Source organism: Drosophila erecta, unplaced genomic scaffold, assembly GCF_003286155.1.
Source record: "Drosophila erecta strain 14021-0224.00,06,07 unplaced genomic scaffold, DereRS2 tig00000000-arrow-pilon, whole genome shotgun sequence".
NCBI lineage: Eukaryota > Metazoa > Arthropoda > Insecta > Diptera > Drosophilidae > Drosophila > Drosophila erecta.
The window spans coordinates 9,272,366-9,285,117 of NW_020825194.1; the positions used below are offsets into that span (position 1 = coordinate 9,272,366).

Genomic DNA, 12,752 nt, shown 5'->3' on the forward strand with positions numbered 1-12,752 from the left:
GTGTTTCAAACAACCCTCCGAAATGGAGAAAAAATTGTAATAATGAAATACCAGCAGGGAGGATTCGGTTTTTTTGGGTTTTTGTTGGGATCCCGAGACCTTCTTCTTTGCTCCGCTCAATTTAATTGCTCATTTCTACCGAACATGCGCAACGCACAGCAGCACACTTTCAGCTACAGTGGAACTTCCAAGTGTAAAACCTAAAAACTGTAAACCATACAATATTTAATACTGTCCTAATATGGTTTTCAATCCAATGCCTTTTGAAGATATACACTTTGAAACGTGATTACTATTATTACATTCTATTACCCCTCTTTCTATTGCATTGGCTTTGTATATCGAATAATTCCGAATGGGATGCTTCGATTTACAGAGGCTTTACTGTATTTACGCGCACTTGGTCCCTGGGGAATTGGCTCTGCCGTCGCTCCGCCGCTGCGCAGTCGACGTCGCTGTCAGCGTTGGCGCGGCAGCAATTGATTGGGCTCAACACAGTGGCCCTTAATTTTCCCGCCGGTTCTCAGGGGTCAGAGGAGAGCGAGGGAGATGGCAGATGGCGAGCGGTGAAGCAGTGAAGCAGTGAAGCGGAGACCAATGATGCCGCCGCCATATTCTGCTGACTAATCCAGGAGATAGGCGTGGCCACAATGATTGATTACTTTTTGTGTTGCCACTGTGGAAAAGTCCAAGAAAGCCTCACGAAGGGCCGACAAACATGTGAAAAGCGGGGGAAAGAAAATGTGCGCTACGGTAAAATGTCACACGAAACAAAAACCTCAAAAATGAAAACGTAGGGGCAAGAAAAAGATTGCAATTAAAACATCACAAAGTTCTATGGCCCAAGTGCAATTGGCACTGCTGCTAATGTCGACCATTATCCCGTGATTATCCCTCAGTCCAATGGATATCCTGACTGGCCATAGGGCACTCTGAATTTTACCTGTTTTGAAAACGAAAAACGGTTTTGCCCGGGCTCAAGGTTGGGCGACAACGCCCCCGTTCCCTGGCCAAGCCCGACTTGACTTGACTTGGCCAAAAAAGAAAAGGATTAAAGTGGTTTCGGCCAGCAGCGTTAATAATGCATCATTAACGCTATAATTTGAGCTCGAACTCCTCTTCTTAGTCACTCTCTTCCACCGCATGAATTGGCAGAATTCGAGCAAACATCTTCATTGGCAAACCAGCCAGCAAACGATCCGACATACAATTCTCTTTCACAGTTTTCGCCCAGTGTATGGCGCGCTCTTAGGTGGCAAATTTATAGCCGCTGAGTATTGTTTACAGTGTGGCGAAGCAGGCGGCGCTTGATAAGAGATCCGGTCTGGCGTTCGTTCGCTACGCCGTAAACAAGTCCCGGGCCACAAAACACGCCGTAAGAGAATGCTCCGGCCCCCCGCCCAAGTTCCGCATTCGCCCCCCTTGAATTGGCGTTATAAATACTATAGCCTGGGCTCTCTGTGGTGTTCCATTGATAAGATTGGCCACCATCGATCAGCGTTCGCCACAGAGCGAGCACTCTTCGAGAGGCTTCTGCGGGTTAAGGGAGCGCTCCATGGGCTATGAGTTATGGCACGGACCCGATAAGGAACGGACCCTGAAATGAGAGAATCTATATGTGGGGGCACTTGCTGCCAGCCTATAGTACACCTCGTCTTATGCTTAGTGCCCAACTTTACAACACTATCAATTCAAACGTCAGTCGGAGACAGCCGGAGATACAATCTTTAAAGTAGCATTGTGTCTTACAATTGTCTGAGGGTGGTATCTTAAGAGAGCCCAGTAAAAATTGAGTTATAACTATCTTAAGAAAGATAGTTTTCTTTCTGAGTAATCTGTTCCTTAAACTTTCAGGCTTATGATGCAAACTTGCTAGCAGCATGATGCTTTACGTATATATCACATATATTACCATATATTTATATGTCACGTGTATTATCATCATATATTTATATATCACATATGTATATCATCATATATTTATATATTACATGTATAATCATTATAATCATTATAAGTAGGATTAAACACCCAATCTTTTGTTGATACAAGTTGAAACAGTATAATAAGACTATATCCAAGTCCTGGCAATAAGTTAAATCCATAGAGTATCCACGATTCATCGCTATCCAAAAGCTCTGACGTAGTTTTATCTATGCAGAACCGACTTTATCAGCAGGGGCGAAATGTAAATCGACATTATCACATCAAGTGAAGCGGCGCGAAGTGGGGAAGAGCAAAGAAGAGCGGGCGAGTTGCTCCCCCTTATGGACTGTGACTCGTGGGGCTCTTGGAGCCTTCAGTCTCTCTTTGGAAACTAGCAAATGCGGATGACGTCGTGATCGGGATCGTGAATAATATAAACAATCCGCCAGATAGACCAAAAGTGCAACTGAGATAAACCAGACAGATAGTGCAGAACTGTTGATGAACTGAATAGTAATCCTTGCAAAGGAACAGTGAATATGAGAGTGTTCATCCATAGGAACCTAATGGTCAGGCATTTGTGCTAGCAATTGATTAAACTCTTATCTATACTATCTATCTAGCTATCTAGATATATGTGCTAGCTTACTGACTGGAATTTTTCCTTGCAGGAGAGTGAGATCGCTGAGGTGCTCTACAAACAGGATGTGGATTTGGGCTTCAGCTTGGACCAGGAGGCGGTCATCAATGCCTCCTATGCCAGCGGCAATAGCGCAGCCACCAACGCCAAGTCGAAGCTGGAGGATGAGGCCAAGTCCTCGGATCCCTCGATGTCGGAGTCCAGCGGCATCAAGGACACCGATGTGAACGGCGAGAACGAGGTCAGTGCCGCCTCTTCCGACGATATTGAGAAGTTGAAAGCTCTGGAGGAGCTTCAGCAAGATAAGGTAAAGTGAAGCAAAGTTTCGACCACGATTTACATACTGAATTTCACAATATTTACAAAGAGATAAAGCTAAAGTCGAATCGCTGATGGTTATCTAACAGCTATCTAAAGTGAGCGGTAGCTCCAATCCTTCATTCCATCCATTTTATCCAAACTTATGCTGTTTCTCCCCCTACAAACAGGACAAGGACAATGAGAACCCGCTGGAGGACATTACCAATGAGTGGAACGGAATACCCTTTACCATCGACAACGAAACGGGTGAGTTCAGCTCTAATTTAGTAGCACCATTGCGATCTTGTTCTGGTTACATTTGGTCCGCTCGTATCTTATCTAGGATAATATAATTTCACTTTCAAAAATAACACGAGATAAGCTCCACAGAAGCAGGAGATCTCTTGGGGGACAAGAAGTAGTTATAGATATGTATCAAATCGCACGTTTCGTTGTTAGATAAAAATAATTTATGGGATTAGGTTGGCGTACCTTTAAATTTCTGGCCGCCCATATATTTAACTTTTCCAGCCAATTGAAATTGATTAAACTGAATTGGTTTCTAGCCGAAACTGCGCATAATCTTATTTTATAATATCCATATGATATCGTTTTTAATAATACTAAAACTTACCAAATACAGCCAGTTGCTTGCTGATAACAAAGGGAAATAACGAAACAAGTCAAAAGAAAATGGCCTGCCAAAAAGATGGCGGCAGCTCTAATATAAACGAAAATTGATTATCCTGGATTCGCTGGGGATGGAGTTTTCGGATCCAGGGGGTTGGCATACTAAAACATATTGTTGGCATTGGTGTGTGCTTGTATTTTCGAGACGTTTATAAATGAATGTAGGCATTTTGAGTTGACAGGCACGAAAATTAAAAGAAAAATGAGCTTTTTTTTCCGCTCGAGTTGTGTGGCAGCCAAACCCACCCACCACCCACCACCCACCGCCCACTGCCAACACCACCACAAAGGCCAGAACCGATGGCTGCTGCTAATCTGCCACAAACCGCGCACCACCACCCCCCCTCCCAATGCCCATCAGCCAGCGGCTGCCTTTCAAACAAACTTTGACACGCACACGAACTTTTATTATTAACCGTGGGGGAGGTGGAGAAGTCATGCCTTTGAGGGGGCCAAACTCGTCTGGGCTTCTGAGACTGGGTCGTGCCGCCTTTTCTGGACGGAATGGGACCACGACTACTGCGCCTTTGGGTCGCAAGGGGCGGCGGGGAGGCAGGGAGGCAGGGCAGGGCAGATACGATACCGAATCCAAATCCGAGGCAGTGGCAGTGGCAGTAAAAGTAGCTGCCACCGCGCGTCGCGTCGCCTCGCATGCAACATTTTTCTTTTGAAAAATGAACGAAACATGATTCGCCAAAATAGCAAGAGCCAAACACACAAACTCACAGAAACGTATATATAAATAATATATGTATAGAGAAAGAAGTGCTATGTACACCATATGGTATGGAACTTGAGTTCCGGTGGGGCAGCAAACGGGGAGGTACGTGCTGCAAGGTCTCAACTTTGGCCTACGAGTTGTACATGGGCTGATCAAAAACCTTTTTGCGAAGCGGATACAGTGAAGGAGTCAGTGGAGGGGTTATAGTTTAAAAAACCTTTTCAAAAATAACCTTTTCTGACTCCAAAAAATATCGATATTTTTGACTCCAATTGTAAAGGAGAATACCATATGTGCGCTAAAGTTTGAGACGGCCATACTAAAATGACTAATCAAAAACTGTACTTGGTATCGATATCCTTTTTCCGAGTCCAAGCAGAAAGCCGTGCACTTTGTCAAAGTAAAAAGTTTTTAATATTTTTAAAAATTACATTTCAAAGTGTGCAATTAGAAGCCTTGAAAGTTACTCAGGTTTTAAGACGTGTGGTTATGGAACTTCTTGAATCTCAACTTCATCTCTTGAACTTCAAAAGAATCTCAACTAGTAAGTTACCTTCATATCGGTGCCAGTGACTATAATGATGCCATTTTAAAGTTTAAGGGCTTAGATTGCTATCCCCTTCCGGCTGAGCCGCTGTGTTTGCCCTCCTCCTCCTCCTGAGCACTTCCTGCCTCATCCCCCGTTGAACTGGCTCATTGAGCTGGGAATCGTCGTCAACGGAGGAGGAGGAGGAAAAGTAGCTGCTATGCTTCCCCTCGAGAACGGAGAGTCGCAAATCGCTGGCCACCATTTTGTGTGCCATGGGAATAAGGGATAGAAGTGGCGGAGGTGGGGGGCAGCAGCAGCACAGCAGCCACCATATTGGATATGTTTCCTATGCACGAGCATTAATGCTGCCTGGTATTGATTGCTTCTCGTTTGGCCATTTATTAAAAATCCATTGATGCGCACCCAAATCCGATAGATAGATTCATATCGCATTCACACGCACACTCGCCATTGTTTGGGACCGGGTTCGGGCCTCGATCTCGGATTTGTGCGTATCCAAATTCCCCACGGATCGGATCGAACCGAAAACGATTTTCTAAAGTCCGCAGCCTTTGGCGGCAATTTATTCCATTGTTCGCCCTCCCAAATAAAACGACTAAAATGAAAGTCATTTTTCGGTTGCTGTTTCAGTAAATGGTATTTCATTGCCTAAACTATTGAAGGGAGTTTTAAAGGAAAATGCATAAATTCCATCGTCCGCACGTTCAGGTGAGTTTAGACCCGTTGTCTCTGACTTTTCACAAGTTATTCATCGTTCATCGTTCATTTCGAGCCTTCGAAATGAAGTCGTAACCATGCGACGGAGACATTTTCCGGGCATTGTCCTGTCAAGGTTGCCGTGTCATGGGGGCATGTGTGCTGCCCATTGCCCTGCTAGGATCTGAAATCATGGCAATTAAGTTGCAAGTAGCACTCGGTTACTCTTTCGTCTCGCCTTTTGTCGCCTGTCCCCTCCAATCAGCTTCGTTTGTTTTCAACAGTTCTGATTTTCTATATCTATCTGTATGTTTTATGTTATATGTACATACAGATGTACATCTCCCAATGAATCACAAATCTGATTACATTCGTTGCCTTTCAATTCGATTGCGTTTGTTCTTTTTCCAACTTTTTGTTGTTTGCTTATTTATTTTTTTTTTTGTATTTAGCTTCTCAGATCGTTGACAACTTTTGGAGCATGACTTGGCCAGAAGTTGTGCGTGGTATCGCCGAGAAATGCTCTTATTCTCAATTATGTTATAGATATTTCGGTTTTGATTTCTGTTTTCGGTGGCTTAAATTCCATTATGCAATCAGTTAGGCCGCTCTCGTTGCTGCCAAGCTACGCAAGTTTATTGACCACTGGTTATTGTAGACGGGATTTTTTGTGGGAACTTGAAACTAAATTCTATTAAGTTTTTGAAAGGCTCCAGAGACACGTTCGTCGAATTCTTCGGTAGTTAGTCTTAGAGATTGGAAAGAAACCGTTAAAGAACTGGGTTTTAAGAATGTCCAATCTGAAGTGATTTCCTATCTGTTACAAGCATAGTTACGATCCCAAGAGCATCTGCTAGAAATGGATCATTTAATTGAAGTTAGCTGTGTCCTTTTCCTGGTTTTTCTTCATAAGATATGGAAACTGGAGTTATTACTCATTTTCCCGCCCATCAATTGGCACATCTGGTGCAGTGGTGCCGATGGCGGCGGCGCACCTATTGAGGATCCCTATTCCTCATCTTTTTTATCTGTCTGGTGGCCTTCCTTGACCCGCCTCTTCCACTCTGCGCCCTGCTGTGGTCTGGAAAAGCGAGGGAGTGCTGGTGAAGAGTGGCCAGAGGAGACGGTGCGGACCGTAGAAATTGTTCAAATTCTACGTGGTCAGCATTACGCTACAAATTTACAATATGAGAGAAAAAATAAAAGGGAAAATTTACATGCTGACAAAATAACAAACAGACAGGGTAGAGGGGCAGCGGCGGTATAGGTGCGAGGGGCTGCAGTCCTGACCGGCTTTATTTTTGGTCTGGTCTAGTCTGGCCTGGTCAACGAATTTTTTTGCTGCATAATCGTATCACTTTCAAGTGTTTTCGCGTTGCGCAACCCCAGCCGGCACCTTTCTATGTCTCAGTATTGCCAAAACTAACTGAGAATTGCATAATAACGATAGACATAAGTTCGACGTTTAATTAGCCAGTGGTAGTGTGGTTAAACTATACTTGACCCATTGAGTACTCATGTGACTTTAAGGATTATGAAAGTTTCTCATTTTCAACGCTTGTTACCCTACTCCAATTCATTTTCCAATGTTGTGCTATTCAAATGAGGCTATTCAAATGAGCAGCCAGCGAACTCATTCATAAGCTTCATTCAGCTTCTTCGGATTTTGTGGCAACTCATTAACAACAAAAAGTGGCGTAAAGTACAGATAATGTTGCCCACCGCCATCTATATACATGTCGGTTAACAATAGTGGTGCCCCCTTCTTGCCTAAAATCTGACTTGGCTTCTTTTAGCAATTTCATTGTTGACACTATCCGCTGCCGCGGATCTGTCCTGTCATAATTGTTGCTCACTGGTTTTCTGTAACAGCATTTGCTCCTCTTTCGAGGATAGTGAAAAGTCATTGGTGAATTTGAGTTCAATACCAGTAGACCTGCAGAAATACAAGTATTTTCATTGCCGCGATGCATTCGTGAAAACTGTACCTGTGTTGGACATTAAAGTGTTGGAAAACGGTTTGTAGAGCAACATCTGGAACAACAAGTCCTGATGGCGAACTTTCTGTCTAGAGAAAGCAAATGTAGTTTTAAATTTAAATATGCTTTGTTACCAAAAATGTTTTAAAACAGCTTTTGATTGTCTTTCACCGGATACGACCCTGCTTCTCTCTAAACCCCCTCTAATATCCCACCATTATTTTCTCAATCAGCATCGGCTTCTTTATTATTGTTTCTTTTTTTTGCGCCGGCAACAATTTAAACTAATTAAGTTGTAATAAAGCACTCAAGAAAACGCTCAAAAAAAACATTGAAGAGAAGAAAAAAAAATGATTAACCAGGCGAGTTTTGCTTGTTCAATATTTCTGTGCTCTTTTTCCTACTGTTTTCTAGCAGCGATGAAAAAAATTATACAAGCATCCAATCGAAATGCCCCCTCCTCACCTTGTTGATGATGCTGCTAATTTTTTAAGACCGAACCCCGAGCATCCAACCAACCAATTTGACTTTTTTTCTCTATTTGCTGTATTTTTGGTATTTTTGAAGTTCACCAAAAACGTTTTTTTTTTTGGCTCTATGGTCTTTGCCGGGTCTATTAGTTCAGTGGCCCATTAATGTGCATATTGCCTGCTCTTTTTCCGACTCTCTTTTGGGTGATTCCATGATTGCGGTAATTGTGTTAATTTTTTGGGTAAATAAGTGTGTATTTTTATTGGGCTGCGAGCTGGAAATCGTGCCGCTTTAAAGGCTGTGCATTTAGTTGAAAGGTATTGGGGTCAGTTTAAAATTGCACTAAATTGTGTCATATGCAGGAATACGTGCCTTAACACAATTTGCATGTTCATGGAACTAAAGTAATATCTTCAATATGTCGTTATTTAATGGCATTTTGTACACACAAATCAAGATATCGTTGGGAAACATTTACCCAAGCTCCATTTTTCAAAGCAGTTCGTCATTTAGTATATCACAAAGCGAGTAAATCAACGTCGTCTACAGTTGCCTATATTTTATAAATAAATTGTTGAAACTTTTGAAAATTTAGATATTACCTAAGGAAAATGGCAGAATCAGACTCGGGAGAAAGTACGTCGTCGGTGTCCTCATTTATATCCCGCTCATCGTCGTCTTCGCGATTGAGTGAGTTTGTGGACGCCAAGACGGAGCTGCAGGATATATATCACGATTTGAGTAACTACCTGTCCAGTTTTCTAACCCTTTTGGAGGAGAGTGTCCTTTTGAAAGATCGGCAAGTGCTGAAGCACCTGTGCGCCTTCTCCAGCAGAGTGGAGGCCATTGCAAAGGTTCTTTCGCGTGATCGCATGAAGGTGGCATTTTTTGGACGCACCTCAAACGGAAAAAGTGCCGTGATCAATGCACTGTTGCACGAAAAAATCCTGCCCAGCGCCATGGGCCACACCACCAGTTGCTTTTGCCAAGTGCAGGCTAATGGCACAGATGAAACCGAGCACGTAAAGGTCGAGCAGGAGGAGCAGCACATGGAGCTGAGTGCCCTAAAGGAACTGGCCAGTGCGCATTCTCTAAGAGCCCTGAAACCCTCGACTCTACTGCATGTGAATATGGCCAAGAACCGCTGCTCGATCCTGGATTACGATGTGGTTCTGATGGATACACCTGGAGTGGATGTAACAGCGCAACTGGACGACTGCCTGGACAGCTACTGCATGGATGCGGATGTTTTCATCCTGGTTCTCAACGCTGAGTCCACTATTTCGCGCGTGGAACGCCAGTTCTTCAAGGATGTGGCCTCCAAACTTTCGAGTCCAAATCTCTTCATACTCAACAATCGATGGGATAAGGCCAGCAGTATGGAGCCGGAAATGGAGCAGATGGTAAAGGATCAGCACACGGAGCGCTGCGTTAATCTCCTGGTAGATGAGTTGGGTGTTTATGCCAATGCGCAGGAAGCCTCGGAAAGGATCTATCATGTCTCAGCATTGGAGGCCTTGCATATAAGGAATGGTCACAATAAGAATCCCACGGCACAAACACAAGAGCGATACCTTGAGTTTCTGCGATTTGAAAATGATTTTTTGCATTGCCTCGCAGAGTCTGCGAGGAAAACCAAGTTTGGGCCACACTTGCAAAGTGCCCAGAGTATTTTAACCCAGTTAAAGTCCACTCTGATAGGCCCTTCCATAGAAAAAGTAAGTCGTCTTATAGAGGAGAATAAGGAGATGAGAGCCAACTTAAATACGGAAATGGACGACTGGGTAATACTAATGCAAGAGGATAGAGAAGAGCTTCAAATTTGGGCTGAAAGACTGACTGAAATGACCCAACGTGTAGGGCAGTGCGTTTTAAACGACCAGATCAGCACATTAATACCCTCGACTGTCTTGTCCTTCTCCCACCCGTTTCACCCAGAGCTCCCAGCACAAATTGGCCTCTACCAACGCTCTCTAAGTGCCCATTTGGATGATCTTCTGGAAGATCGAGTCCTGCAATGTCTCTCCATGCCGCTGGAGGAAAAACTAATCCAAATGGAGGATGAAATGGCACTGCAGATCACCGAGAAAAATTACAACTGGCAACTAATCTACAACGTGGATTGCCAATCCTATATGGGCGACTTTCAGCCAGATCTTAGGTTTCAGTTTTCCCTGGGTTTTACTGCCCTATGGCATCGTCTTGAAGGAAATATACCACTGCACGCAAGTCCATACCGAATGCAAAAGTTGCCCAATGGCCACAAGAAAAGTTTGCCCCTGCCACCTTTAGTACACGATAACCATTGGCAGATGGTGGAATCCTTGATCAAGTCCAAAGGTAGCCTTGGAACCGTATTGCTGAGCGCCCTGGCCATCCGTTCGTTCAACTGGCCAATCGTTTTGATCCTTGGTGGCCTCGTCGGATCCTATTACCTGTACGAGTACGCCGCTTGGACGACAGCCGCCCAAGAGCGGAGTTTCAAGTGCCAGTACTCCAGGTTGTTGCAACAACGTCTGCGGGCGGATGTGCAGCAAACCGTCAACGGGTTTGAGTTTCAGTTGCGACAGCACCTGACAAAAGTCCGAAATTGCTGGGAGGCCAAGTCCAAAGAAGTTCTGAATGACCTGGACGCGAGTACCGCCAAGCTGACCAAGCAAACAAAGTCGATGGAGGTGTTGCAGCTGAACCTAAAGAAGTTTCGGGACAAGGGACAGCTGCTGGAAAGTCGATTGGAAGAGTTTCGAGAGATCTACTTGAGCAAGGGCTGTCAGTTATGAGGGTATTGAATTGTTGAATTCCAAACGTTTTTAAAAGTTCTAATTTGTTTCTTTTTTGGTTACCTAATTTACCTATTTATCAATTGTAACTCCGTTCCTTAACTTAGAAATTTATCTGTTGTTGTTTGGTTATTGTAAAACATTAAACGATTGAGCTCTACCGTTTTAAAGTTACTTCGTACCATCAGAGTCTTAGCCATGAAAATTTAAGCAGTTTTTACTGCTGTTGACTGTTTAAATTACTTGATTAGATTGTTTTTCCTTCCTCCTAATGGCTCACACACACACACACACACACACACACTTTCTGGCAGAGGAACATGCACAAGCTGGGAATAAGAACGAGAGAACCAGTTTTGGCTCTTTTTTGTATTGTAGAAAACATCGGGCTTAAACAAAGCGTCCATGTTGGAGCGGCCAAAAGCAAAAGTACAACAGATACAAACAGGCCAAGCTGAACTCTAAGCTCCGCCCCTTGCTCACACACACACACCCACATGCACACACACGCAAGCAGTGCGAGTGCGCATGAACAAAGGCAGCTCAAAACGGGGAGGAAATGCATACGGTGGTCTCACTCGCACTCACGCTCTGTGGTCGAGCTGAGAGCGCCATTTCTCTTGCGCCACTGCCGACGTCGACGTCGACAGCGACAGCGATGGCGATGGCGGAGCTGCGACCGCGGCAGAGGCTTGAGCAGCGTTTTAGAATCGTATTTGAATTTTTATAAACGCTCGAGAAACGTTGGACGCTTGACGCGCGCGCAGAAAACCGCATAAGGGTATAAATATATGTGGATGGACATTAACGCCACCGAATTCGTGGGCGTGGACAAGCAAAAAAGGACTCTGCTCCGGCGAAAATTCGTTAACAACTCTGTGAGCCCGGCAAGGTGACGCGGCATTCCGGATCGACAGTTCAAATCGCTCGTTCTGGCCAAGTCAAGTGTTTCGGCTCTTTTTATGCTATGCCAATTAGATGATTTGAACATATTCTGTTCGACTCTAAAAATCATCATCATCAAACTGTGTCACACATTAACAAATTTGTAAACTATTACGCGTCTGCGTTTGTGCAAAAGATATAAAAAATAAAAGTGAAAGTTACCAAATCAAAAATACATACCAAGCTCCCCATACTCCAGTGACCATTGTGCGATTCTAAAAAAAAGCCCCTTACAATAATCAAAGGCATTGCAAAATAACTTAAACCCATTTTCCACACACACAGTCGAATTGTGCAAAGCACAAACAAAAAAAATCAAAAATAAAGACAACACAATACAACGTCTGTCTGCAACGGAAACGGCAATATCGAAGTTGCGATTGGATTGCTTTTGCTTTGGCTGCTTTTAGTCGGCACGCCATTGTTGATTCTGCAACATTTTGGCTGTCAAAACGTTACATAATTGTCAAAGTGTTTGCCCAAATATCAACAACAATCAGCGCTTTATTGCAGCGATTTGTATTCAATCTATTCACAAAAGCCAACTACAAACTTTGCGACAATCAGCGTCGAAAAAACTAAAACACTCAAGACACATTTGACTTTGGCTCTACAGACGTTTGTGTTTCTTGGATTATAAACACGAATAGTTCACAGATATCAACTGCGTCATCATTGCAGCATCCCTTGAACTAATAAAGGTTCGTAATGGCTCACTCTTTTTTCGATCATATTACCAAATGTAGGGCTTTAGTTTGAGCGTATATCGCAAAGACTTGGCGCCCAACGTGGGGCATTTGTGTTAGAATGGTTATAGTTGGTTGAAAATGGGGATTTCGATTCTGGTAAAAGTAAAAATATATAAAATAAAAACTAGAATAAAGCATTGTTTAAATATATTTTATTAGCTTCCATTATAATAGCTCAATCCAGCCCTTATTTTACTCATTTCGTTCTATTTCAAACAACAATTTCCCCCAAAACTGTTTTTTGTTTGTTTTCAATCGCTGCCTTAAGCACAATTATTGGGACAAGTCAAGCCTTATTTACCCCT

General features: G+C 43.5%; 2 protein-coding genes across 3 annotated transcripts in view; both read left to right on the forward strand.

Moving 5' to 3' along the window:
• Nucleotides 1-12,752, forward strand: part of LOC6554611 (segmentation protein cap'n'collar) — a 41,642-nt gene that overhangs the window by 14,569 nt on the left and 14,321 nt on the right. For both annotated transcript variants that reach the window (XM_026976159.1, XM_001982133.3), the window contains 2 exons: nt 2,598-2,873; nt 3,055-3,133. In XM_026976159.1, the coding sequence (XP_026831960.1) occupies nt 2,598-2,873; nt 3,055-3,133 (355 nt within the window). The remainder of the gene's footprint in view (nt 1-2,597; nt 2,874-3,054; nt 3,134-12,752) is intronic.
• On the forward strand, nt 8,507-11,240 carry LOC26526059 (transmembrane GTPase fzo). Its single transcript, XM_015153876.2, has one exon. The coding sequence runs from the start codon at nt 8,585-8,587 to the stop codon at nt 10,751-10,753; it is 2,169 nt and encodes a 722-aa protein (XP_015009362.1). The 5' UTR covers nt 8,507-8,584; the 3' UTR covers nt 10,754-11,240.

Excerpts from the sequence above, each read along its gene's own strand:
- LOC26526059 (XM_015153876.2), top strand. The coding sequence starts at position 8,585 with ATGGCAGAATCAGACTCGGGAGAAAGTACGTCGTCGGTGTCCTCATTT.